This window comes from Harpia harpyja, chromosome Z, assembly GCF_026419915.1.
Source record: "Harpia harpyja isolate bHarHar1 chromosome Z, bHarHar1 primary haplotype, whole genome shotgun sequence".
Classification (NCBI taxonomy): domain Eukaryota; kingdom Metazoa; phylum Chordata; class Aves; order Accipitriformes; family Accipitridae; genus Harpia; species Harpia harpyja.
Window position 1 is genome coordinate 11,878,172 of NC_068969.1, and position 26,742 is coordinate 11,904,913.

The window sequence follows — 26,742 nt, forward strand, 5'->3', positions numbered from 1 at the left end:
CATATAGGCTCTGTGAAACCCATCATGGCTTCCACAAATCTCCCTGTTGTTTTCTAGGTACTTAGGTATGCCTTGCTTGATTATTTGATCCCTACTTTTGTGAGATTAACTTTAAAAGACTATTCCTAATTCCCATTTCCTGTTTTGGTTTTTTTGTTTGTTTGTTTTTTAATTGGTGGACAGTATATTTGCCCTTCTCTAAGCTTCTGAAACCATACTTCTCCTCTAGGAGTCCATTGAAGACATCTACCAATGGGTCTGAAAATATTTTAGTCAGTTCTTGTCCAGAGCAGCTTATTTCAAAACATCCAGATTATCAAAACTGGTTTTAAGCCACCCATTTCTAATTAGAGATAAAGCAACTGCTTTCCAGCTGACATGATTTGGTAAGATCATTTTGACTTACTAACATGGGCACTGTGCCTGGTTTACCAGAGCCAATAGGTGGAAAAGAAGGAAGAAGTAGCAGTGGTTTTGTGGAAGTCTGGGCAAGGAAGCAACAGCAGCAACCCAGGGGATTGATGGTAGAAGCATGCAATGAAATGTCAGAATTTGCTGAATTTATTAAAATAAGGCAAACTATTGTGAGAGGTGCTGATAACATCACTCTGCCAGGTCACTGCTACATTAGAAACGGTAATATGGCTTTTTCCTTATCTAAATGGCTCATCTGCTTTTAGCCCTTTAGAAGTCAGGTGTCTAGGTAGTTGTCTAGACTCTCTGTGGTCAATGGAGATACAAGTGGACACCTCTGGAGAAATACTCACTCCCCCTATTTTACACATCTGTTTTCAGAGTAGGTGAATCATCCTTCAAAGTTATCGATCTCTATTGGTTATAGAAGGAACTAAGGTAACCACTTCAGACTAGGTACCTATATTTTAGACATCTGATGTTAAAAGAGATGAATTTCATCCATGAAGACTAAAGGTGTCTTCTCAAAGGTGTTATCTCTGAATCAAGCTCAGGCATTTTTGAAAGAGTCTGAGGGGAAGCTTGCCAATCTACTGTTCCTATTGTAAGTGCTCTTCTGACAAATAATATCAATCTTCAAGGGTGTCAGTCTATTTCCCCTCCACAGTGATAAGTCTATCCTTAAAAATTGGCTTTGTGGGATAGTCACACGTGCTTTTTGTGCTAGTAGCCTTCATCTGTGCCATAAGAACAGGTAAAAATATTTAATAGACTTAGTCTTTGCATGGCCCACCTGTCAGACTTCTTGGGTTCCTGTTGTTTTTTAAAGTAATTTTAGACAATAAGATAATTTGGTTTCCACCTGTAAAAAAATGAACCTTATAATTACATAGAATTGTCGACTTATACATGGAAACTGAAAACTCATTAGTTTTTGCTTACATCTCTGTTTTTTCCATTCTGGGTCTGAACAACTTCACATTTAGGGCAAAGAGGGTACAGTCCTACAGCTGGAATTTGCCACTGAAGTTCAGTTCTAGGCAGAAAAAATGGTTGATGAAAGCTAGCTTTCTTAGGACCTTACAGTGAAAAAAAACCCTGTTTTGCCAACTGTAGTAAAAAAATATGTAGAGAGGAGCCAAGTTCAGCTCCTTTGTATAATCAGCTGTCACTGCAGAACAGAAGAGCAAAAGAAACTGAAGATACAGTTATTGGGGAATTATTACAGTAAAGCCATGAGAGACACTGGGTCAAATTTTGGTCTGGTGCGACTCCCTGACTTTGACAGCTTATCTTGGGGAACTATTTTGGCAGCCAGTTGCAGACTGAATGACAAAAAAAGGAATTTGATACACTAGGGCTGATTTTTACAGTGTGTTTGGGAAGCACCTACTACTGCAAGAGGACTCAGTTTAGAGTGGTGCCAGCTGGTACAACTGGAATGATGATGATGATGAGGAGGATAGCATGTAATTAATAAACTGCTCTTTAGAGAACAGCAACATCTGAGAAGCAGACATAGATTTTAAACAGCTTGTTCTTTTCATGTTTTGCTATTCTTTGAACCAAATCAGTCCCTCTTATATAACCAAGCTAATCCCGCTTTGGAAATAGTGTAATTTAGGACCATTAAAAACATTAATATTCACTTACTGGCTCTGAAGTTTGTTAGCCAATGTGTTCCACTGTTTCACACAGTGCAAATCTTCAGCATTTACTGCAAAATTATACATCTCAATATACCTCTATTGCATTAGTACAAAGTTGACATTTAATTACTGCTTTTGAAATCGGGCTTCACTCTGTGGCGACTGGCTACAGACGCTGGACCTAATCGTGCTGAATTGTACCCTGATGCAAACAACAAAGACTATATGATTGCTTCAATAGCCAGAGGTAGAAAGCAGAAAATAGGGGCGGAGAGTAGAAATGGGGAGAGAAGCACAGATGAATTTTTCACTGCGTCCAAATGGTTCCTTTTAGTTCTAGTGGTGGTGTTCACAGAAACTGGTTACAATCTCTATTTGAAGAGATCACAGTTTCCATGTCTGTGACAAGCTCACATTCTGTTCCCACACCAACGCATTTTATCAGTGTGTCAAATCTTGCATGTTGCATTGAATAAAGGCCTTTGTTCACCAAGGAGGATGAAGGAGACACTCTAGCTGTTGTTACACCGGGTCTCATAGCATCTGTGGGCTGGGATCGCTAGAGGGCATTACAAATCTATTCGTTTGTACACACGTGTATAAGTATATACACGCACGCGAAAATTCACCTTACAAAATAGGGCTAGTTAATATTTGTAGCACTGGTCTGCAAGAGGGGTCCTGTGATAGCGATAGCCCTTTGTGCGCTGGGTCCGTTTAATAGCAGTATTTGTATGCAGTCTGTTATTTTTGATGTACAAACTCTGCCAGGTAGTAGTCTGTCTAACCACAAGGTGGAAGAACTGCTTTACTTATGATGCCATCTCAGCTTGCATGAAATGTATGCAACTGTGTAGGCAAGTTTTATTACTATCATTATTTAATTGTTATAGTGCATCAATGGCCAAGGGTCCCATGCAGGGCCAGAAGTCCTTGTGCTAAGTGTAATATAGATACAGTCCGCAGTCCTGCAAGGAGCTTCCTGCGGATGGATCCCAGTGCCCCACACAGTGCTCAGGTGTGTGATACTTCAGATCACTATGATCTCTTTCTCTGCATAGTATAGCTCTACCGTTAGAGATCTCTCCACTCAGTGAGGCTCCCCGAAGAGATCGGCGTGTGGGGAGCTCCATGCAATTGTGCTCAGATGTAGCAGCTGTATCTGCAATGCTCTGGCAGAGCGTTCCAGGGAGCAACCACAACCGTGACATGCTTTACCTTCCCTTTGCCTGCCACCCCCATGCTGTCTCTCAGGCTATTTGACAGTTGGTTGTCAGATGTCCTTACTGATTTATCTACCCAGGTAGATGGGCTCTAGAGGCGGTAGCATGTGTGAAACAATTCAGGCCACAAGTGGAAGCTCATGATCTGAATGGCAGGTGAGCATGGACATAAGGATGACCTTCAGGGAACCCTGAGTAGGAAACATTTCTAAACCAAGTTGTTTATTATGCTGCTAACCTAAAAGAGACTTAACTGCTAGCTCCTTTAAGGCCAACAGCCAAACTCCATTATTTCAACAGAGCTAGAGTTTCCCTCATAGTCTGTACTCGGGAGATAATCTCCCAGCTTGCCTGAGAAACCTGAAGCAGCATGCCAAAAGGCAGACAGGAATCTTCTGTAGTGGGGACATGTTGAGAGCCACATTTCTAGTTGAAGAATCATGGAATAACATTTTCTTACATAGATTTGAAATATATTACAGGGCAATGAGAGGTACAGAGCAATGGGGGATGCTGTGTGAAAAGGTCTCTCTGTCTAATAGAAACAAAGAAGTGAGTGAATTAATTTTTTTTCTAGCCAATCAACCCCTCTGATTCCTTAATAGAAGGGGCTTTAAAAAATGTAAATTCCTTCTAGCCTAGCTGATTTCCAGTTGAAGAAATACATTCTAAAAGATGAAACCTGCAATTTCTATAAGGCATGAAATTCATCTCTCCTAAGTCCAGATAGGTAAGAAATGCAAAATTTTATCCTATCCTGAAGATCACAGGGTGTTTCATAACTGTGGGTATTTGCAAAAAATTTCCAATTTAGATATCTAAAATGAGATACCCAAACCACTGATTAAATAGAATTGCCCTAGATACATCAAAAGAAGTAAGCTTAGCTTCCCCATCAGGCATAAGTCCAATATTGCAATGCACAAAAGAATTTCCAACATCATTACCAGGACATGAGAGGTTAACTGAATGTCTTTGTACTGCTTTGCATGAAATGTTTTGAATCCTGAACTCCTGTTATGACTCACATCCCTATTTCTCCAATTTGTTCACCCAGGCGCTCCTAGAACATCACTTTATTCCGTGCATTTATGGCAATACTTAATAAGGTATCTAAAAAACTTTATAATACTGTAACTTTAATCAGCCGTGCTCTTAGCTGGCAGTATTACAGCAGTGCTTTCTCAATACCTAGGATCCTGATTTCTGGCTCTGATAAGACAGACCTTCTATATAACATGCACTTGTGTAACACAAAGAGCCAGTGGCTAAACCCTGATCTTGTCAAAGAACAACAACAAAACTTCAATAGGACCAGTATTTCATCCTGTATCTTCAAGTGAAGCCTCAATATTTCAAGTAGAAACAAAATATAACCTGTAGTTTTGCAATGATAGCAGTGCTATTGATTCAGAAAGAGCTCTGTAATAAAGCTACCTTCTGTTTGCTAAAATGTGCCATGAGGGGGACAAATTATGACAAATTATGGTAAAATTATGCAGATCAGTAAACAAGGTCAGGCAGATACTTGCCACTGTCAGTACATGCAATATGGGCAGTTGAAACATATGCAAGAAGAACAAAGATGTTTTACATCCTTCCCCGAGGGATGCAGCTTTGGCTACTGCTGGCCACAGAACTCCAGACTGGATTGATAATGGCTTGTTCTCAGCTGACAGCCTACAAATTATACCAGTTCATGGTGAACCAACAGGTGAGTATTTCACCGAGACTGAAAGGCCCATAGCTAATACAAGGTTAAAGTCTCTTTTTAACACCTAAATGCTTCCTACGTGTTCTCTTCCTGCCTTTTTTAAGGTTTTTGAAGTCCCCAACATGTTTTTTTTATGTAAAAAAACCCCCACAGAATGGTTATTTTTCATGCCCTACTTGTGTTACTGTGGCTTATCTAATTGGATTCTGCAAAAAATTATCATAGAGCTGACTAACCCAAATATGTTCATATTCCTAGGGATTAAGATCCAGCTTTTGCTTATATGATCTGTTGTTTAATCATCAAACTATTGACCTGGAACCATTGTTTAGAGAAAAAAACAACCCCAAACAACGACATTTGGAACATTAAGGAAAAAAGTGCTTGTCTTGGAAATATTGATGCCCATTTCCCCTAAGTGGCTATAGTCTAGTAACCAGACATATATAGTTCTGATAATGGCTCATTTACATAAAAATCACTGCCAGCTTGATTGTAACGGTCACCACGTGGAAGTTGGCCAGGACTAGAAATCATCACTGTTAACCTTCTGAGAGAGCCTTTACACCTTTGCCGAGACAGCTTTTGGCACAGAGCATTAATTTCATCTAGAATTTTACGAGGCATTAGCAAAAATACCTTTCATGCTAAAAACACATTGGACCTCTATTTGGGAATGGAAAAGTACGAGTAAGAGGAGGCTGTCTGATTTTCAAGTCATCAAATCTTAAATGACACCGGATCCCTTTAGTCCAGCTGGAATGTTCTGACAGTAGTCAAAAAAAACCCCAACATGGACATTGGACTTCTGCATCTGCCGGGCTGTTGTTTTTCAGATCAGTGTTTGGATATTGAATTTGAATAACCTCGTGCACACAATGACATAGAGTTACACTCTTAATTTGTGCATGAATGTGTACTGTTGTGGTGCACACATAGTGGGGGCTGAGCTTTGTTTGTAATTGCATAACTTTTTCATGCAAATGAAACATGTAATACATTAATATTTTTGCATGCAGTAATTATCATATGCATACTTGAAAAGAAAATGCTGTATGTGTAAAATTATGCTTTTGATCCTGGAATAGAACTGAATTCTGTTTATTTTATGGATATGTGCAGCTTGATGAATAATTCTTTGAGTCTTTCACTTTTGATCTCTTGACAACATCAGCTTTTAAATCCAAACTGTTTGTAAATTACCTTTTGAGCTATTGTCTTTTTCTTTTTTGGAATTCTAAGCAGCAGCAGAAATTTATCAAGTAAATTCTCTTCTTGGCTTTAAAACCAAAGCTGAAACCTGAGCTGTTCTGTTTGGTATACAGTGAATGAGCTGTGATTTGATTTTTATTGTATTTCATTCAAACTTTATTATAAAACATCTCCCAGGGACACTTGCATGAGAAACACTTTGCAAGTAAAGAGAGCATTTTATTTCCAGTCTCCCATTTTTAAAGGTTATTATAACATTTTTATCATGCTTGCTTATCTCCATAATATACCACTGTATGGCAGACAACTGCAGATGTTAGGTAATAGAGCTAGATGTCTCTGTAGGTTTTTCTAATGGATTTTCTTTTCCCGTACTACAAAAGGGTTTCACTGTGTCATTAACCCAGTGACCAGCACTTCTGCAGTCTGACTGTGGGCAGTCCCCAGGCAGCTATATTTCCACTGTTCTTTGACTCCAGTTTTGTCTCAACTGTTTTATTGACATGAAATTTGGTGTAGATTTTTTAACAAATGCCCCTCAAAAACCTACTATAGTTTAAACAGAGCAGATGATCTTTGTGGATGGTTCAACAGTGGGGTTTATGTTATGATTTCTATACTCCTATTCCCGGTAGTTGGTTCCTTCTCTAGAATTGATCCACCCATATTTTTCAGTGGAACAACAGTGACCTTCAGCAGCTGGATAATTTCAGGTTTGTATTCAGGTTGGGCATACAAAGTGTCTTCTTAATAATTTTCTTTCCTTCTAAAAATTGCAGTTTAAATCCAAACTAGATATAAATTACTCACAACATATCACTTCTTTTTAATCGACTTTTGATTACTATTTATCTATTGATCTCAGAGAAGGCTTTTGTAAATGTTAACAGGATGACAGGCTTGATCCTGCTCCTATTACAATCATTGGCCAAAAATCCTGCTGGCTCACATCCTCTGAGTGGATCACATCCCTATGGATCTCCAAATGCACTTTATAAAATGTATCCAGTAAATCCAATAACAACAGAAATACGATTAAATACACAGTGCACAGATGGTTCCAAAAAAAGCAAGCTACAGCTTCACTTTGAATTTTTGCTTATAAAGATTTACTTTCCTTATAAAAGTAACCCATGTAAGTCTTTATCAATATTTACCTAGCTCAGTTAGGAAAATAAAACAGTAAATACAAGCTGATCTGTGCAATATCATAGTAGTACAAGCACATTAAAGTCCTCCTTAAACACAAGTGAGCAGGACCCTGGCCAACAGGGAAGAGCCAAGAGAATAGTTAACACGCCTGAGTTCTACAGACATGCCAACTAGCTTAGCAGTATTTACCGAACATTTCTGTTACAGTGGCTTGCCTGAAATAAGAAACAAAGAAATCAGATTAAAGATTGAGCTGCTTAGGACAGCAGCATTAGTACAGCAAATTTCCTGGCAAGATAACTGTTATTTTGCACATCAGATGACTGCTCCATGCTGCAATGCTGAGCAGGGGTGGATTCTTAATCCATTTTGAAAAGTACTAACAAAAACCTTTACGAAGGTTTTATCAGCTATGAATACTGGAAAGAGGGTGAACTTCCTATCCCGTGGTTTTGTTCATATGCTATTTGGCATGTCTGTGTAAGAGCACGAGAAGCCATCAAGCAGTAAGCTATTAATGCATTAGTCATGACAAAGCTTTGCAGCAATTATCAGTCTTTGTATGGTTTTTGACTATTTGTCCCCTTAAAGGGCTCCAAAGAGCAGTCTTTACAGTGGGCTAGCTTCAGAGCTGAGGTGAATGCTGGTGCATTAAGGCACAGTTTGATGAGTTAATTTGGAAGTGGCAGTGCTGGCACAAGCAGCTGCCATACCACACACCCATTAGCAGGCACTTGTTCCTGTCTTTGTGCCTCTCTTTGTGCTGTGCCAGTATAGGCAAATTTGTAGCTTCATGGCAACATGGACTACGAAATGATCTGGCTGCAAAAGACTTTTTCAAGTTCTGCAGCTGAACTACAAATTTAGTCTTTTTCATACTTGTTTAGGAGTTTCTTTAGTCGACACTGATAATTTATTAGAGCAGTGAGCACCTACCAGCTTGGGCTTCAGCATGGGCTGCCCCAGCCAGCTAGAGATTACATTGAATTGCTAGGGCAGCTGACACCTGGACTATTGAATCTTCATTGCTAATCATTAGATCTGGCTTGGGTACATCTGTTCAGCTTTAAATCACATCTCACAACTGCAATATGGCTATAGTTTTGCTGTCAACATACACCTAAGCGCAGGTGTGTCCCAGCTGGCAGAAGAGAGGAGCTAGAATCTATCAGACACCTTTAAAGGCCACTTTTCTTCTTACTTTCTTATCTTTCCCTCTGCACCTTGTGTTGTTGTAGACTGTTTAAGTAGTTAAGTGGGCAACACAACCTTGAAAGGCATAGTTACTGAAGGATGCTGCAAGGAACAAGCATATTAAGAGCCTTTAACCTTTGTATCTTCTGAATATAAGCTAGAATTTAAGACTTCACTGCAATCTGGAAAGACCTGTCCTATGAATAGCACATGGCTTAGTACAAGTCTGTGGGACAAGAACCATGTAGAGTCCTTTGCTCTGATCTTTCTTAAAGGCAAAAAGGAAGAGAGAGCCCATGCCACCAATTGTCACAGAGTACAATATTCACCATTGCAATTTTAATCTTGGCTATTTAAGAGGACTATGGATTTTGGCATGTCATTATTTCTGTATGCATTAAAGTAGTCATAGCCATGTCTGCATATAATACTTAACAAGATCAGTCCTTCCATTGGTTTACCTTCTAGGAAATGCAAAGTGTATCTGGTTTTGGGGGGGACATGATTAGGTAGATACTGTCCTATTCTGGGTGACTGTCATTGTAATCAAGAGTAGAATTCAAACACTTTATCTCTGAGAGGGCTTATGGAGATAGCAGTCTGAACATCCAGCCTGTCATTCTGGGGGCATGTAGAAAAATATACACAAATGATAGACACTGAAATGTCTGATATGATATTTGGGACCTAGATTAAATATGGGCTTTCTTCTTGTAGGATTTGAACTGACCTTAAATAAAGAACAGCTCCCTTTGCTTTTAATGAGGTATTGCTGCAGTGAATTAACTGAGAGTAGGGGCAGAATGAAGAATAAATGGAACAGACACATCGGAAATGGTTTTAAAGGCGAGGCTGGTTTGGGATTTCTTCCCCTTCTCTTCACCACTGCCTCAGTTTGACTTACCTTAGATCTTTGTGGTATCTCTCCCTCTTCTGGGTGTAGACAAAACTAGTGCAAAATTCCTTTGCCTGGTATCTTTAACACTGCTGACAAGAATCATGTGGAGACTGGAAGGTGAATATTACAGGTTATTTAGACCTTGACCTTGCTATTCAAGGTCCCAGCAGGGAGGCCAGCCACGACAATGTTTTTTTTGTTTGTTTGTGTGTTTGGGGGGGGGGGGGGTTAGCAGTTTGATTCTCTGTCCACAAGACATGGGATTGCCATATAGTAACATGCTTAGCAGTGGTCAGTAGACAGCCAACTACAGGGAGCAACTTTCAGCAGCTCTTGACTTGCACTATATCTGACCTTATGGCTAGAAAGAAAGGTCTGGGTCTCCTTTACCAGTCTCTCACATCTCATCTTTCACTTCGTTGCCTTTTCATCCTCACCAGAAGGGTGCAATCCTAACACTGTGAGCCTCCCCCTGAGTGAGACAGATTTTTAGGTAGGTCTTAGGTCTGAGCACCTTCTCACACCTTTCTTTCATCGCTGACTTAAAAAATAGTTATACTTGACTTACACTAGTGTGTGTGAGAAGGATTTGTCCTATTTTTTATTGTGTAACTCTCTCTGAACTGGTTTTTTTAAAGGTTGCCAACTAGCTGTTGCACACAGGCTTCCAGTCTAACATATTAAAAGGAAACAAAGCAACTAGGCAGCTTTCTGATCAGTGCTGCCCTGCAAAATAACTGCATTTATTTATTTTGTTGTTTTGTTGGGGCTTTTTAACTGCAGGGAAATGCCAGTATATCTCACAGTCTGCTTAGTAACAAACGTTCTCTACCCTGCAAAACTTGTCTTAACCTAAAAGATTTTTGGAATCTCAGGCCTTATGTATTATAAATTACCTGTCTGTAAGTATTATAAATTACTTGTCAGTTCACCTAAGATTATTTACTCATGCACACTGGTGGGGAAGGCAACACAATCCCTAGTATCAATTCAGTAACTCAGCAAGTAGATGCCACATTGTTTACACTTTAGCAATGTCCTAAAACCCTCTTATGCATATTCTGTAGGTGATTCCTTGGATGCAACAGTGCCTTTTAGTGGCTAGTTAAATGCATCACAGATTCATTACGGGAACCCCCAGAGAGTTGAAGATTTCCTATCAAAGCTGTGGTAGATCATCTAAATTCAGGTCGCAGTTACCCAGTAAATCTACTATACTTCTGTAAAGCACCTTCTCTTTTTTGCTTCATAGAATCTGTGGCTATTTAAGTGGCATAATTTATTAAATCAAGTCTGCTTTGAGAAAAATACAGTTCCCTCATTCTTCTAATTACTGCTGTTCAAATTTAGCCTCAATTAGTGACCTCTCAATTTGCTGAGATTAGTTCTGCCTGTGTAGAAGTGTGGCTAGCTATGAAGGCACATGCAATAAGCCTTACATTTCTTCTACTTAACGTATTACACAATTAGATATCTCTTATTGCTTTTCGATGAAGGACTAAACAAAATACCCTTGTTAGCTGTAAACATCCAGTCTCTCCTTTCCCAGGAAGGCTCAGTTTCTGAATGCGATGGACAACCGTGTTACCAAAAATCAGGGAGATGACAGCAGTGCAGTAATGTTATTATTCTACCATTGTATAACACTTTTTGATCTCTGGATCTCAACATAACATTACAGACATCTGTGAGCCACCCTCTCCAAAAACACAGCAAGGCAGACCCACAAAATGAGATGTATTATTATAACTATTTTACATGGGTGAACCTAGGTGCAGAGACCAGATGCCCAAGACTACTAAACAGAGTAATTGAACTGGAAACAAACCCCAGAGGTTCAAATTTCCAATCTGTGCTCTAGTTACAAGACAGCTCCCTGTGATCCTCCTCCTCATACTGGAAAAGCCTGGAAAAGCCTATTGAATGGGTATGATAGCTTTTTATGTTAGGTTTCAGCAGTTTTTTCAGCCACATTTGAAAGGAATGAGTCAGGAATTTGTGTATGTGGGAAGTGGTTTCCTCTCACATTACTGTATGTATGGATGAAATACATTTCCTCTACTATGAAGCTGCTGAATGAGAAAATAAAGCAGTGCAGCTGACTGGCACTTTAGTGGCTGTACTTCGACCCTGATAATGAAAAGCCAGTGGCCTCGGGAGGCCAGTTTGGATAATGCATTTTGTAGAAAAACTGGTGAAGTCACTTGCATTCTTGTAAAGAATGACTAGAAAAGGACAAAGTGGAGAAAAAATACCAATGCTAAAACCTGATAAATTAGAGACCAGGTTCATTAGTGAAACCTGGCCTGACTGAAACTGCAGGAGAAAATCTGGCTTTAAGACGTGAGCTATATAATGCAATAATGAAGATGCCTCCCTCTGTGCTTCAGGCAGTTTTTGTAGCAACTAGTGTTCGGGAATCAGAGATAATGATAATGGTTTGTGCCTGCAATCATTACAGCTATGGCAAGCACAGTATGCAAGGCATTTAATGTCAAACTTACTAGCATCACGCAGCGAGACAGTGCAAGACTAAGTAGAATGCAGGTCACCTGCCTTCCAACCCTGGTCATAGCCAGAGGACCAGCGACATTGCAGAGCAGGCAGGTTTTATTTGCAATGAGACTGAACCACAGAATTTGTATTGGGGCTAGAACCTGCTCGAAGATGAGTGTCCTCAAATCCAGGGAGCTGGTATGGCCTTCCTTCTGTCCTTCAAAGCTGATTTGTTGCTGGAGCGATAGGCTTCTGAGGAGTCTGGAGCCTGGGGAACACCCTGAGTGGCTGTTCCCATCTTCTGGGGAACTGAAGGGGAAAAGGAGGAGTTTAAGGGCTGGTCGGACAAAGGGGCTGAGGCAGAAATGGGCTTAGGGGAAGAGAAACAGAACAGATTTGCACAAAGCTTTCAAGAGGACTCTGAGCTTCTGAGGGGAGTGCTAGAACCAGCAAAAAAATTGAAGGAAGGAGACATAGGTGAGGACTAAAAGATTTCCCCAGTTGTTCCTTAGCTCAGCAAGGTATTTAAGGTTCTTTTTAACTTGAAGCCTGGAATAGTTCCATACATTTAAAGACCAGCACTTTTTTTGAAGTACTTTGATGAGCTATGCGGAAGACAGAGTTGCCAGGTATGTGTTAAAAAAAGGATCTTACTGCTGTCAGTAAAGGACTTCTAAAAATAATGTTATACATGTGTATATAAAACATAGGCGTATACACTCTGGAACACTTAAATGCATTTTCGTTTGAAGGTAATTTCTTATGGCAAGGCAGGCCAGCCTGTCAGGAGCCACAGCTCTACACCATGCTGGTTCTCTCTGCTCTGGGAGCACAAATATGTAGCCCCAGCGTGGCCTTCACTATGGCTGCAATCATAGGTTATTAGTAAATCATTCCGTCAGACACCTGGCCAGGGCAGTAAACACAGAGGAGACATTCACCAAGAAAGAAGGAAAGTGTACTTCTGCATACAGTCTATGTATATTTTAGCCATTTTCCAATATTTCCTTTGCTTTCAACCTCTGTACGTCAAATGATAGTAAATTGCAAATGTACTGGTTCCAGCTGAGCACAACTGGGGGTGAAATAGCTTTTCTTTGAAGCTGAAGCTAGAGTCCACTTGAAAAGCTGTAGGGAGAGCCACAGAAATTTGCAAAAGAGTAACTGAAATTCTCACCTGGTGATTCAAAGCATTGTGATTCATGAAACAAATTTTCAGAGGAGCTACATAATCCATTAGGAAAGCAGCCTGTGAAAGAGACCATCACTGTAGCTAAGATAGCAATCACTAGGTAAACAGCTTAATAAAAGAATGTCATTGTCTTCTAGATCAGCAGAAAAACAATATAGGTCTTCACGAATATATTTTAACATTAAAAAAAATTATTATAGCATTTGCTTTCATTGCTTTTCAGGTAATCAAGGATCTCAGTACACATTCCAAGTAGAGGAAAAAATATAAGATGAGGATCCAGGGCCAGAGCCTTTTACACCTGAACCGTCCCTAGGAAGAGATAGGGAGGATTTTTCCACCCCACCTTGGCTCTACTGCATGTTGTAAAATTCTGGGAGCAGCTCTCATCTCTGTTGCTGGTCTCTTGGTTTTCACACTCTCTCAGCTTCTTACCTGGAGCATATTTGGGAGTGCTGGTAGAGAAGCTGACAGCTCTGTGTGCACCACAGCAATTTTCTGTTGGCAAATCAAGGCTTCCTGAGTGGCACAATACAGCTGGAACACAATACAGAAACTGCTCCATAAATTTCAATATCGCACACACACAGAATGCATGTGTGTGTTTGCTGGCACGGGCAGGGACTGAGCCACAGGCAATCACAGTAGTGGTATGTAAGGGTTGGTAGTCAGCTGCCGGATGGTTTACATATGTGGGCAGTTCCTATGACCACATGTATGAAAACAGAGATGAGATACCTACAAGGATCCTTATGAAATCAGTTATACATGGACAATTTCAAAATAAAACATTGGCTGGGGATAAAAATGGAGAGCTTCAATTAGCTTTTTATAGCATTTCATTTTTTGCTTTACTCCCTGTGTGCCACGTGACCAGCTACCTCTCCAACATTTTTCTTCATATTTGGCAACTACTGATGTACTTCAGCGTTTCAAGTGAAACTGGTGTATGCCTTTGCTTAATAATCCCCCCATTCATTTAAATAGTAGCTTGCCAGTGCTGCTTTGTTTGCATTTTAGAATTATGGATGATGTCAAGACAGCCTTGATTAAAAGCTCAGCTAACTACTGCTCAGACGGAAAGGGGCTGAAGGAAACTATTATTTCAGTGAAACTCACAAGCTTGGAGAATGCATATTCTGTAATTTTTTTTTTCATCAGGATTTGTAATAGCAGAAATTAAGACTCTTAAGGACTTTCCCAGCAATGTGAGACTACCCATGGACACATCAGACATGCAATATTCATATACTCTCAGAAGGATTTTGGCTGAGATCTATACCTCTCAATAAGCATGCTTTCTGCTTCTTCCTTCCTTCCTCAGTCAAACTTTCATTTCCAAGTATTGGATTAGAAATTGTAGTCACCCCAAGGGCAAACCATGAACTACATCGGGCCCACACAATATTAAGAAGTTAGTGCCCCCATTCTAGATAGTTAATCCAGAAGACGACAATTCCTTACTTGGTATATAGTGCTGGACTTTCGGACTTGGGCAGAAACTGAGAGACACGGACACACGAGTCCCCACTAACAGTCAGACCCCATGGGCAGCAGGAAACGTGATGCTCAGTGCACACAAGGGCAGATCACTTGCCAGTGGCGCATGAAGAAAAACCTGTTAACTGCCCACTACAGCTCAAGCTAGCTGATTGCAAGGCCAGTATATAAAACATATGCAATTACTCCCCTTGGTTATCAAGACAGACCTTCTCAGAGTACATAATTTCCTTTCATCCAGCTCATTAAATATCAGTCTAAAAAGCAAAACATATGAAGTGGGAAAGAAACAGCCAGCTCACTACTAGAATAAAAGTTTAATAGAGGAGTCTCAGCCGTGTTCCACATATATGTTCAAATATGATTAATGAAAGCCTGCAAAAGTCTCCCTTCTCCCCTTGAAATATTCCAAGTAGACTGTCTTTCAGAGAGTGAAATCCAGTAGATTAACTCAGGCTTTAAACCGCAGGAGGATTTGAATTGTCAGGGATAGACCACAGAGCAGAGACCAAAGACAAAAAAAACTGGAAAACATTCTTCCTTAAAACAAAAAAGGTGAAAGAAGCAAAATCAGTAGATACAGTTGCAGAATTTGGAATTTCACAAGGAAACACTTAACTGATGCTCAAGAGCATTGCTTCCAGCTGCCTTGAGAGCTCTGTAGAGAAATTAGAACAAGATTAACTTTACTTTGCAGTAACAACAAAAGTTAAAAAAAGAGTTTCCAATATTGGATGGTTAATTGGAAGAACTTTCTACTGATTTTGTTTAAAAACATATTAAAGCAGAGTTTGCCTCCTTGATCTAACACCTACAACTGCATTTAGCAACCAGAGTGGTTAAGGTGCCCTTAGGAACCGGTCACTGATTTGTACCACTGAAGTTCATGCTCTGTTCTAGACAGATGATGACCTACATATGAACAATGGAAAGAAAAAAGAATGACTGGATGATACAGAAATGATACAAACACAACAGTATGTGTTTAGGCTGTGACACTCATTCTGCTTGGGAAACATAAAGGGAGAGAAGAGATTAGCTGTAAGGCTTATAGATTTACTGCTTTTCTACATGTTTTCCTTAGTTTCTCCCCCACCAAATCCCTTATTGTCTGAGCAGTCCTCAGTGTCCTACTACAGTTATCAGGTAAACTTTAGTGACCTTCCTGCTAATTGTTTTTATATGACAGCTTACTATGCCCACTGGATATTTTAGAGTTCATGAATCTGAAAAGTCAGAATTGGGAAAGGGCTTTTGGGTCACCCTCTCCATCTCTCTCTGCCATAAGCATTGCAGACAAGAAAAAAAAAAAACCAACAAACGAAACCAGCTGGCATTTTTGCAGCCTAAAATGCAATTGAAAAAGAAAATGGAGATGCTCTGAAGCGCAAATCCTGCAAGTAACTACAGATGAACTACCTGATGGATTCCCTCATTTCTTTGCCAATTATTTCCTTTCAGTTTTGTTGCTGCTTTTGTAGCCATCAAAAGCAACTTCTTGCTGACAATGATCATTCTTGTACTATATCATAGTTTACTCTTAGTGTTTGCCTCTGACCTTCACTCTGCATTGCAGCATACTATCATTTGCAATTTTGGCCCAAGAGCACAACTGAGATTTCCAGTTCTCTTGTCCATACTGCCCAGGCAGTGACAGACAGATACACTCCAAGGTAGGCACCAGAGAACTAATGAATAGTTATTGGTAATTCAAATGGGATAGCAGTACTGGTAACAATTTTCTCTCTAACCTACTGTCTTCAAGCCCTATAAAGGCTAACAGTGCCTTAAGAAACACTGTTTGAATTATTCCTCTTCCCTGTGATTATAGCCCATTCTGTTGGTAGAGAATTTACCTTACGCTACTTCATTAAAGCTACTTCTATAAAAACAGCTACTGTTATATAAACATTTATTGTTTAGCACATCTATCCTTTCCCTGTAGCTGCAGAGCTGATATGTAGATAATACTGGTCTCATTTATTACTCTTTAGTTTAGAACCCCTTCTCCATCTCTCAAAGGAAGAGGGTTTTCTAACTGAACTTCAAGGTTCTGGTCACACCAGACATTGTAACAGGTAGGATCTATGGGAGAAATTTAGGACTCTTCTTGTCTTTGGTACAGGCTGCCTACTAACCCTGCTGGAAGACTCATTTGGGACTTGTTGGCAAAAGACTAGTTTCCTACTAGCACAGGCTCAGCTCTGTTGGCAAAGACAGGATCTCTTGATTCTCCTGTCTGTGGGTTAGATAATGTTTGCAGTAGCTGGTGTACTTGGCTAATGAACCTTGGCTAATGTTTTTTTGTTTAAAACAAACAAAGGCTCTTCTCTGTCGTCCTTCTGCTCCTGCATCAGTCAAGTACAGTCTGGCCCTTTGGTACAGCTGGACTGGTTTTCATCAGCTGACTTAATACATTTCTTAGCCTCTGCGGTAGCTTAGCAGAACCAGGTGGGATGAACAGCAAAGGAGGGATTTCCCTGGCTAGAGCTTTCCTTCATATGTCATGCTCTGCTGTGAAATGAGCCCTGGGCTGCCACCGTGCCTGGAGGCAAAGGGTCTCAGAAGCCCAGGCTATACCCAATGCTGGAGCTTGCACAGGCAGATGGAAGACCAAGAGCCACGCACAAAGGCTGGGCGACCTCGGCTTTCAATCACAGAAGTCCAGAGTACCAGTACTAGCAAATTAAGCATCGTCTGAGAAGCGCAGCTCAAAGGCAATTCTGTCCTTAAGCATGTGTTGCCAGCTCCTCTCCATGGGACTCAGCTGTCATCCAGAGCCAATGCAGCATTTGCTTCTCCAAATTCTTCAGTTTTTGCAGAATCTGGAAGCACTGAGAGTCACTGAACTTCTATTGGTCCACTAAATCAGGGGGAGGAGGGATAAGATCCCGCGGGTTCAGCCTAGCGACAAGGCAAACATCATAGCTGTCGTGCATGAGGACGTTGATGGCCACCACGTTCCACTGGTTCTCCCACGTATCCAGCTCGAGGATCTCTTTGGTGATAACTTCGTGACGAGCTGAAAAACAGAAGCAACAACAGCAGGCATCAGGAGTCAAGTCAAACAGGATCAAAGAGGTTTGTGCAATTATTATTATGACCCTTCTGTAAGGTGGCAATGAAAAGGTAATTTCTGTGGTACTAACAGCTACGCTGTTCGAAGAGCATGCGAGTTGTCAACACGTAACAAATGAAATAGCGCAGGTGGAGATCTGCACAGTGTATTCAGTCCTCACGCTCTGGGCTCCAGGTGCAGCTGCAGGGACAAAAGCATGAAGTGCTCCATCTTGGTACAAGTATGCAGGTAGCATTTCATTGTGCAATCAATTGTCAAATTCTCATCTTTTAGAGACAGAGTATTGCTTATTGTTAATGAGTATGGCTACATGCAGTATGTTGTCTTTTCTTTGCCCCGACTAAAATGCAGCTCTCAGGCTCCTGGAAGCACTCCAATACTATGGCTTTTCTCAGGTGCAAAGTCTGGACATTCTGTGATCTGGGGAGAAATAAAGTCAGAAAAAAACCTCCAGGGCTTTAAATGTACTTTAACTGTTCTGAAATGCTGAGGAATTTGTCATGAACAGTCAGGTTAGAAAAATGCCATTAAATCACAGCAAATCTCAAGACAAGAAGCTTTTTACTGAGACCAACAAGAAATAATGAAGGAATCACCATGCAGCAGAGAACCGTAGTTGTCAACCAGCAGTACTATATTAAACTTATAAGAACGCAAAACCTTTCTTTGCTAACAAAAGTGCTGAACTCTCCAGCAATTGTTATTCAAAGCCAAGTTCTCTCCTAAAAATAAAGTGTCTTTCATTTCTGCTCACTTTTTCTTTTCATCTTAAAGTTGCTTTCTCACAGCAAGTAACCTTAGTCTAGAGTTTTCTTACTTCGAGCTGTGATGTGCACGTGCTTTGCCATCAGCTTCCTTCTGATGAATTTCTGGATAGATGTATTAGAAGAAGCCACGTCTCAGAGATTTCCAAGCACAGACCTTCACAGGTACCAGGATAAGAACCATCATAGCAAGAAACATTGAATACTCAACATTGTTTTATTGAGTATTAAAAGACTGGTGACAGGCTAAACTTTACAGGGTCCAGACTGAGGTTGCCATTTAGCTATCCCTTCTAGAAAGCTTTCTTTTAAAACAACCACCACCACCACCAACCCTATCCTTCACATCTGCTGACTGCATCTCATTGTTCAGACACTGCCCTTATGTTGAACCGACAGCAAAGGACTGAAGAAGAGGAAAAGAGTGAAATACAGAAGAGCATCCAGAGGCATATATTGTTTCTCATGTTGGAAACACAGACCACAATCTTCCAGAGGACAGCAACCCTGGTGGTTAGTACCCCCAAGATAGTGCTGTCATGGTTTAGGTTCTATGCATGATATTATGATGATGTAGTGTCATGGGATTTAAAATAACCTTAGGGCTCCTCTGTAAGTAGCTTCAGGATGTGGGGAGGTCCGACGGAAACAAGACTTCTTCCCCTCCCAGGATTAGCTTCCTTGCTGAGCTGATTTGGGACAGCTCTGTTTACTGCAGGTCCTGCACATGCACAGCAGTTGTGGATGTCTCAGCTTTATGGAAATTTCTGCACGTTTTTGTCATGTTTATCTACGGAAACCACTCACCAACCATTCACCATCTCTGACCCCTCTCTCACCTGATAAAGGAGTGTAATGCAGTGTTTCTACCCCACAGTCCACAGGCCGTACTCATTTTCCCCTCAGTTGTGTCACAATTAATTGTGGCATAATTTTTGTTGGTCCAAACCCAGACTTCTGGGACTTCCGTAGATCTCTAGGAGCTTGCGTGAGTAAAATTTGGGTAAGATTTCAGGATTTAGCCTCATCTGGATAGTCCTTGTTCCATTCCTTTCTGCTGTTCACAGAAAGTGAAACAATAGTCATGATGGTTTGCTTACTGAACCTGGATATTAAATGAGAATAATAATAACGCATAGGAAAGCTGCACCCATCCAAGGAAAAGACAGCAAACTGCTAAAAAGCCCAGTTACATGTGAAGAGAGAAGGCATGACTGACAAACTGCAGACAAATAACGCATGCCAGTACCAGCAAAGAGCTCATTTCTATATGACCCTGCGAGAGTGAACAGGTTTTTCCTAAGAGGCAAATACGGAGACACAAACAGACCTAAGCTGTGACATGGGAGGCTCCAGTCCCTGTATTTATTATTAGATCATCTCCTTTATGCAATAAATTTTCATGCCTGGATTTTCTTTGGCATGGATGATGACAAAAATGAGACAATCAGAGGAAAAAAAAATCAAACACTGGAACTGAGACATTCTGTGGGTGATTGCAACACTTTAGGAAAAAAAAAAACCCCATAATTAAAATATCAAAGGCAGATCCAGCAACCATTCCTTACAAACCTTGCTGTGTTTTTTCCTGACCCCGGTGACTCACAACCTTTGGTGTCCCTTGTTTCCCTTTTCTGTGGGATGTTGTAACTGGTTTTGTTCCACTCTACAAATTCTGCTTTCCAGCACATGGAGTGTTAGTTAACTCTTAACCCTTGGGAGATAAAAAGAGTGTGTTGTTGGAATAAGGGAAGCAATCATTCCTCTAGTCTTATCTTGTTTAATATGAAAGGAAGCAGCACCCTTTGGATGAGAAAGTTCACATGAGGAAAAGCACTGCTCAAAATATAGTCATACTTCAGAAAAAAAATTACACACACACCCCCCCTTTCTTTTTAAAAAAGAAGTGAGTTAAAACACCTCAATTCTTAAGCCTTTTTTTTTTTTTTTTTTTCTTGGTTAGGACAATTAAAAAGGTAATGTTTTTCAAGGAGAATAGCACCTTTGATTCCAGGCTGTAATGTTGGATTTGGGCTTTAATCCCAATAAACAGTTTTAAGCCTGAAGGTGCAAGTAATTCCAGATTCTGCCTCATTGGTTCACCTTATTTAATTGCCAATTTTTTTTTAAAAGACAATATCTTAGCAGCCAATTTTGCTTACAGGAGAATAATGTGACATCTACAAAAAGAAACTGGCTGTATTACACAGAATACCTGCTTAAAAAGCCACCCCACAGAACTCCCTGTCATACACAGCATTATTCTGCATCACTTACCAGACAACCATGTTACCTAATGAAAGGATTTCAATCCTTTCCAAATGCTTTCATTTTTTCTACAAAATGAGGCAGTATTTTTCCGCACATTCTTGTTTAACCATGAGAAGTTTTAAGAAATTTCCTTTACACTATGTTTTTCTGCATAGGAATGAAACCACTTTTATTAGAATTATTCAGGTAGTACAAACCTAACCCCAATGCAGATCCTTTTCAAGCAGTAAAACAGTGTTTATAGCAGTATGGTTTATTCCTACTCAGGAAAGGAAGAGGCTAAACCAGCATAGGGAACATTAATTCCAGCATAAATTTATCCCCATGAGAAATTGTGGTATGTTAAAAGAAAGTCAGAGCTCTTTTGGTACAGTTATGACTTTTTGATGTACAAGTGCAGACTGAAGGCTAACACTGAGCCTACAAACCCATCTTTTCCCAGTGAAAGAACTTGGGTCATACCTGAAAACATTCAATTTATAAATACTAAAATCATATTTCATATATGCAAATATAGTAGTCTGAAAGCAAAATGGGGCTAATCTTTAAATTCTCTCTTATATTCTGGTCTATAAAGAAAACACTATCCTACAATTTTTCATAGGAAATTTTCCTTCAAATGTACAGAAAAAAACAACAAAAATATTGATTTTCAGTAAGTGATTGCCTGCACTCCATATACACAATCATGTTTTCTCTTTAAAAGGTTTATTTTCAAATATGATTCACTCCCCAAATATGGCCAGACCTCATTTTATGCTGTAAGTTTTCTCATGTCATTTGAATCAGGATTGACCATAAATCATGATGAACCATTCTTGGAAAGACCCCCAGTATGACTGCAGGCAACATAAATATTTGATCTGCTTTTTCTTCTTTTTTTTTTTTTTTTGAACTGCATTCCATTTGTGATTTGGCGGTTGGGGGGAAGAACAACTTTCCATGTGAATATAGTATTTATTACCACTTTTTGTCTTTTTTTGACCTTGCTTTCTCTTTCCTATTTGGAACGGAACATTCAGATACAATTATTAGGTTTTGGGTTGGGAGGGTTAAATGGACACTGCTGTAGAAGAATTAAGCAACATGCCTGACAGGTAGAAAATCTATGGGTCATCCAGGACTATTAACCATGCAGCTATTATGTTTGTAAGCCAATACAAATAAATTCACTCTACTATAGTCTGTTTAGTGTCCAGATCATTGAACTAAAAAAAAAAAAAAGTTGTGCTGAATTTTAGTTCACTGGAATTAAATCTATGGCCAGTTTGCTGAAATGTGGTATTTCATTATTTCTTATAGAAGCCCATTGACATCAGCTGGTATATTTGCCTCCATCTTATGGATGAGGAAACAGAGTTATGGAGACAGTGAGAGCACGTGCCAAGTCACAAGTTGTGATGCCTCTGCGTCAGCGCAGGGCAGAGATATCCAAAGCAGTTTTGGACAAGCTCACCTGCCTACTAGCTGCGGTATAGCTACACTGACATACTGTTACATGGCCAGCAGTGCCTCAGCAAGTTTATCCAGAGCAGGGGCAGGTACCTCAGCACAGAAGCGCATCGTGTGGGGGGGCAGTCTCAGTGTCACATCTGTCCTTGCCGATGAGCTCTGTGCCCTGGGACATCCTCACACAGGCTATTTGCCTGAGCTCCTGCTGATGTCAGTTCTCAGGTTGTCACGGCACATTTTCCTTTCCAGTTTGCAGTTTCCTAATGTGCTCTATCTTCTTTTGCCGTGAATCAGTTTATGAAAAGACGACACCAAACCTGTAGTGGTTGAACTGTTAACTGTCTGCTCTGCTCTTTACATGGAAAAAAGCACTTGAACATCACAAGCTGCTCGCCAGTTCTCCGACAGTCCCCAAAATATTTACTCAGGTGTTTGTTTCACTGGCTTCCCCACTCCTTGTCACCTAACAGGCACCCCTGACCCGCCTTGAAGCAGTTCACCCTCCACCACTGTTTTGTACCTGGTTTTGCCTGCCATTAGCTGTACCAGAGACCAGAAAATGATTTTTAAACATATGGGACTAGCCTCTGCTACTTATCTTCCTCACCACTAATAGCTGCTTTCATAATTACATGATGTGGAGTTAGGTGACTTGGGAATTCACGTTTGTGTTGCAATGAGATAAAAGTGCATTTAGGTCATTACCACCAGATGTCCTGGCTCCTCATTTGCAGTAGGAAAAAGAATAAGTTCATCAAATCTGTGGCCTTCAATCCCATTTGCGTATGTGAGCTGCCCCCTACTCTACCAGCCTTGCTAGCTATAACACAGTGAACACCCCTTGTGGGGTCAAGTACATCCATCATCTATGCCTGTGGGCAGAAGCAAGCAGAGAATACACAGGAGAGGGAACTTGGCTTGGCTGTTTAACATGCTGGCCAGCCTTCATGATGTTAAGTATCAAGGCAGTGTATCCCACCAGACACAGCGAAAGCTGGGAGGCAGGTTGGGGCTTGAATTTACAACTCTGGCAGCTTATTGTTTTCAGAGCACCTGCGTGGAGTAAGGTAAGATATTCACTCTCATAGACAGGACCTCTATCCTCTTGCTCTGCTGTGTAATTCTTCAGGACTGTAGTTTCATGGTCCACCCATTCACTCACAAATCAATATATATTAAAATTAAAAAAATATGTGTATAAAGAATGGGATGGTCTACAGGAAGGAACTTCTAATTCAGTGACTTCAACTGTTTTTCTTGGGATTGATCCAGCTACTTCAGCTTTTAAAATCTTTCCAGATTTTGCCTGTTCATCGGCAAGGCCTCTTTCAGACATAATCTTAAAAGCGCTGGTCCTTCTTGCGCTGCAGGTGCTAGCAGGATCACGGATTACAGTGGCAGCAGGATCAGTGCTCCTGAAGTCAATGCACCATTCATACAAGTAAAAACTGCAAGATCAGAATAAGAATGACTGGTCTCAGACCATCCTGCGATACTGTTTCTAAATGCCTTACAATGGGTTAATACATTATTAATAGAGGATATAAAGCATGTTTAGACTGTATGCATGACAGGCAGTTATGAACACAATAGAAGATGTCATACATGGCTACAAGCCATGTTTCTAAACAACCTATTGACCTCTTCAGCAATTAATTAAAATGCATTAAAATATCTATTAATCATTCATTAACCCTTTATAAACTATAAATGAGCCTTAGTAAGAAGCAGCACTGAATTACTAATACCATGCTGTCAGATACTGGGTCAAATTCAGATCTGAAACAAGCAGGTGCTGCTCCCCAGCAATTCCCCTGACCTGTATTGGCCTTATTTACGGTAGCGAGTTTCTAGCTAATGAGCAGGGGGTAAATGGGCAGCCCTCCCCGGGAAGGCAGCAGGCTGAAGAGGTCTCTCCCGCACGCCGGTTCCCAGCAGCAGCCTGGCAGCTCACGCCGGTGCTGGGGGAGAATTAGGCGAAAGGTCGAGCAGCATTTTTCGGGGTGGACTTGGTGCGCAGCCTGGAGAGATGGGGCAGTGCCTGCGGCACGGCAGGTGGCCGTGAGCAGATTTCTGTGCTGAGCGAAATGCACGGACCCTGAATCCCTTCTGTTGGTGGGAATATTTATTCAAATGGTAACAACTGTGGGCAGGAGAACTTTAATTATTCATCGCTGCCCAGTAAATTCTAACAGAGGGAAACAAACAGTGCTGCAGATAGGCAGCCCGGGGTTTGCCCCTCTGCTTTATTTAGCTGGGAACATGGGAAGGTGCTGGAGAAACAGGTTTTGTTCCAATCTCTCAACCCCCAAACTTCACAAGTGCAGTATTTGCTGTGCCAGGCTCCTTAATATGTCTAAATTTAATTTGATTCCAGTAATGTTCCATAACCACTATAATAAAAAACAAGCACTAGAATGATTCTCCATCTAAATCACATAATGGAGGAGACTAGGGGGAACAGCCTTTATGGGAGATTAGTCAAAATAAATACCTATTAAGCTAGTCCACTGTCAGGAGAGGATGGTGTGGAGATACAAACTCATTAGCTCAGCTGGAATACAGTAATTACTACATGGTTCTGCACTGCCGCAAGCAGTGCTGCTCCTATTCCAAGGTATGGATTGCAATTTATGTAAATGAGGAAGAAGAGACCAGAAAATTAATCTAGGGTAAGTAGATATCTTTTTTTTGTAGAATCAGAATTACACAGCTCATAGGACTCAGTGTCACTATCACCTATCTTGGCTAACAGTTGCAAACACAAAATTGAGAATCTTGCATGCCAAGTTCATAGGTATTTCTCCCCTTTTCCCTTCCTCTGGCTGTAACACCACTTAAGTGAAAAATTAATTTCTACTTGACATCAGTAAGCAAATAACAACTGGGTTGAGCAGCTCTGGTCCCACACATGATGCTAAATACATTACAGAATTTTTCAACATATATAGTAGGGAAGCAGTACATTTATCTTCTCTGCTATAAACTACATTGGAGGGAGATGGCAAAACTGCCAGTTCAGAGAAAGACAGTTCCACATCAAGTGCCATTAGCTGATGAAATCATAAGACCTTTTAAGCGATATGTGCTGCTAATAGCACACCCGTTAAACATTTTATTATTTGCATTGAGATGGTTGTCCCTTTACTTTGCACATCAGCTGATGTCACATGGGTGTATAGTAAAGAAGGCATTCTGATTTAAATCATAGAATCATTCGCGTTGGAAAAGACCTTTACATCCAACCCTTAACCCAACACTGCCAAGTCCACCACTAAACCATGTTCCTAAGTGCTGCACCTACACGTCTTTCAAATACCTCTTGGGACAGTGACTCAACCACTTCCCTGGGCAGCCTGTTCCAATGCCTGACAACCCTTTCACTGAAGAAATTTTTCCTAATATCCAATCTAAACCTCCCTTGCCGCAACTTGAGGCCATTTCCTCTCGTCCTATCTCCAGCCACCTGACAGAAGAGACCAGCACCCACCTCACTACAACCCCCCTTCAGGCAGTTGTAGAGAGCGATAAGGTCTCCCCTCAGCCTCCTCTTTTCTAGACTGAACAGCCCCAGATCCCTCAGCCGCTCCTCATAAGACTTGTGCTCCAGGCCCCTCACCAACTTGGTTGCCCTCCTCTGGACACACTCCAGCACCTCAATGTCTTTCCTATAGTGAGGGGCCCAAAACTGATCACAGGACTCGAGGTGTGGCCTCACCAGTGCCGAGTACAGGGGGACAACCACCTCCCTGCTCCTGCCGGCCACACTATTTCTGATACAGGCCAGGAGGCATCAAATAAAAAAAAAAAAATCAACTCTGGATTTTAATTTATTAATTCAAATCTGTGAGACAGGCAGTTGGACCAACTTCCACAATCTGAAACTAAAGCTACAACCCCCAGTCCCCAGAAACAGGCTACAAGGATCCGTATTTGTGCAGCAACAATGCAAAGTCAACAAACATGTGCCTCCGCAAGCTGACGGTGACAGCAGATGACACAGTCCCAGCAAACAGGCACACACCCTTGTCTTCATTATTTTCACCAGAAAAAAATATTTATAATACTCAGAAGCAGTCAAAAAGGAAGGGAACCCAATCTGGCAGGCATTTGATAAGCGTGTAATGCTGCATACCTGAAGAGCTGCTTACCACCTCCTTCGGTGAGGCACACTAATGAGGCTGCTTCTGCCGTGCACAGGCTAACATTAATAGCTGTCAGCCTGCACAGGTGGCAGGTTTTAGTTCTATGTAAAGGCGAAGGAAATAAAACATGTCAACAAGAACATCGTACAGTCAGGCTGCAAAGGCTGGTTTAAAATCCATACTTTGAGCAGTAAATGCAGCAACATATTTTAACAATTAGTAGAAAGCTAGCTGGCTAATGCGCATTGAGTCCTTCTGAGTATTCATACTACAGCTAATGTTTTCACTCTTTGCAGAACTATAAGCTAATGGACAAAACCAACCATTTTAAACATTTCTGAATATCTTGATGAATGCTATAACATTGCTGACAAATGACAGGCAACA

General features: G+C 40.8%; 1 protein-coding gene across 2 annotated transcripts in view; it reads right to left on the bottom strand.

Moving 5' to 3' along the window:
* Positions 1-11,234: 11,234 nt before the first annotated feature.
* Positions 11,235-26,742, bottom strand: part of KBTBD12 (kelch repeat and BTB domain containing 12) — a 45,347-nt gene continuing 29,839 nt past the window's right edge. For both annotated transcript variants that reach the window (XM_052775921.1, XM_052775922.1), the window contains one exon: positions 11,235-17,666. In XM_052775921.1, the coding sequence (XP_052631881.1) occupies positions 17,497-17,666 (170 nt within the window). In that variant the 3' untranslated portion in view covers positions 11,235-17,496. The remainder of the gene's footprint in view (positions 17,667-26,742) is intronic.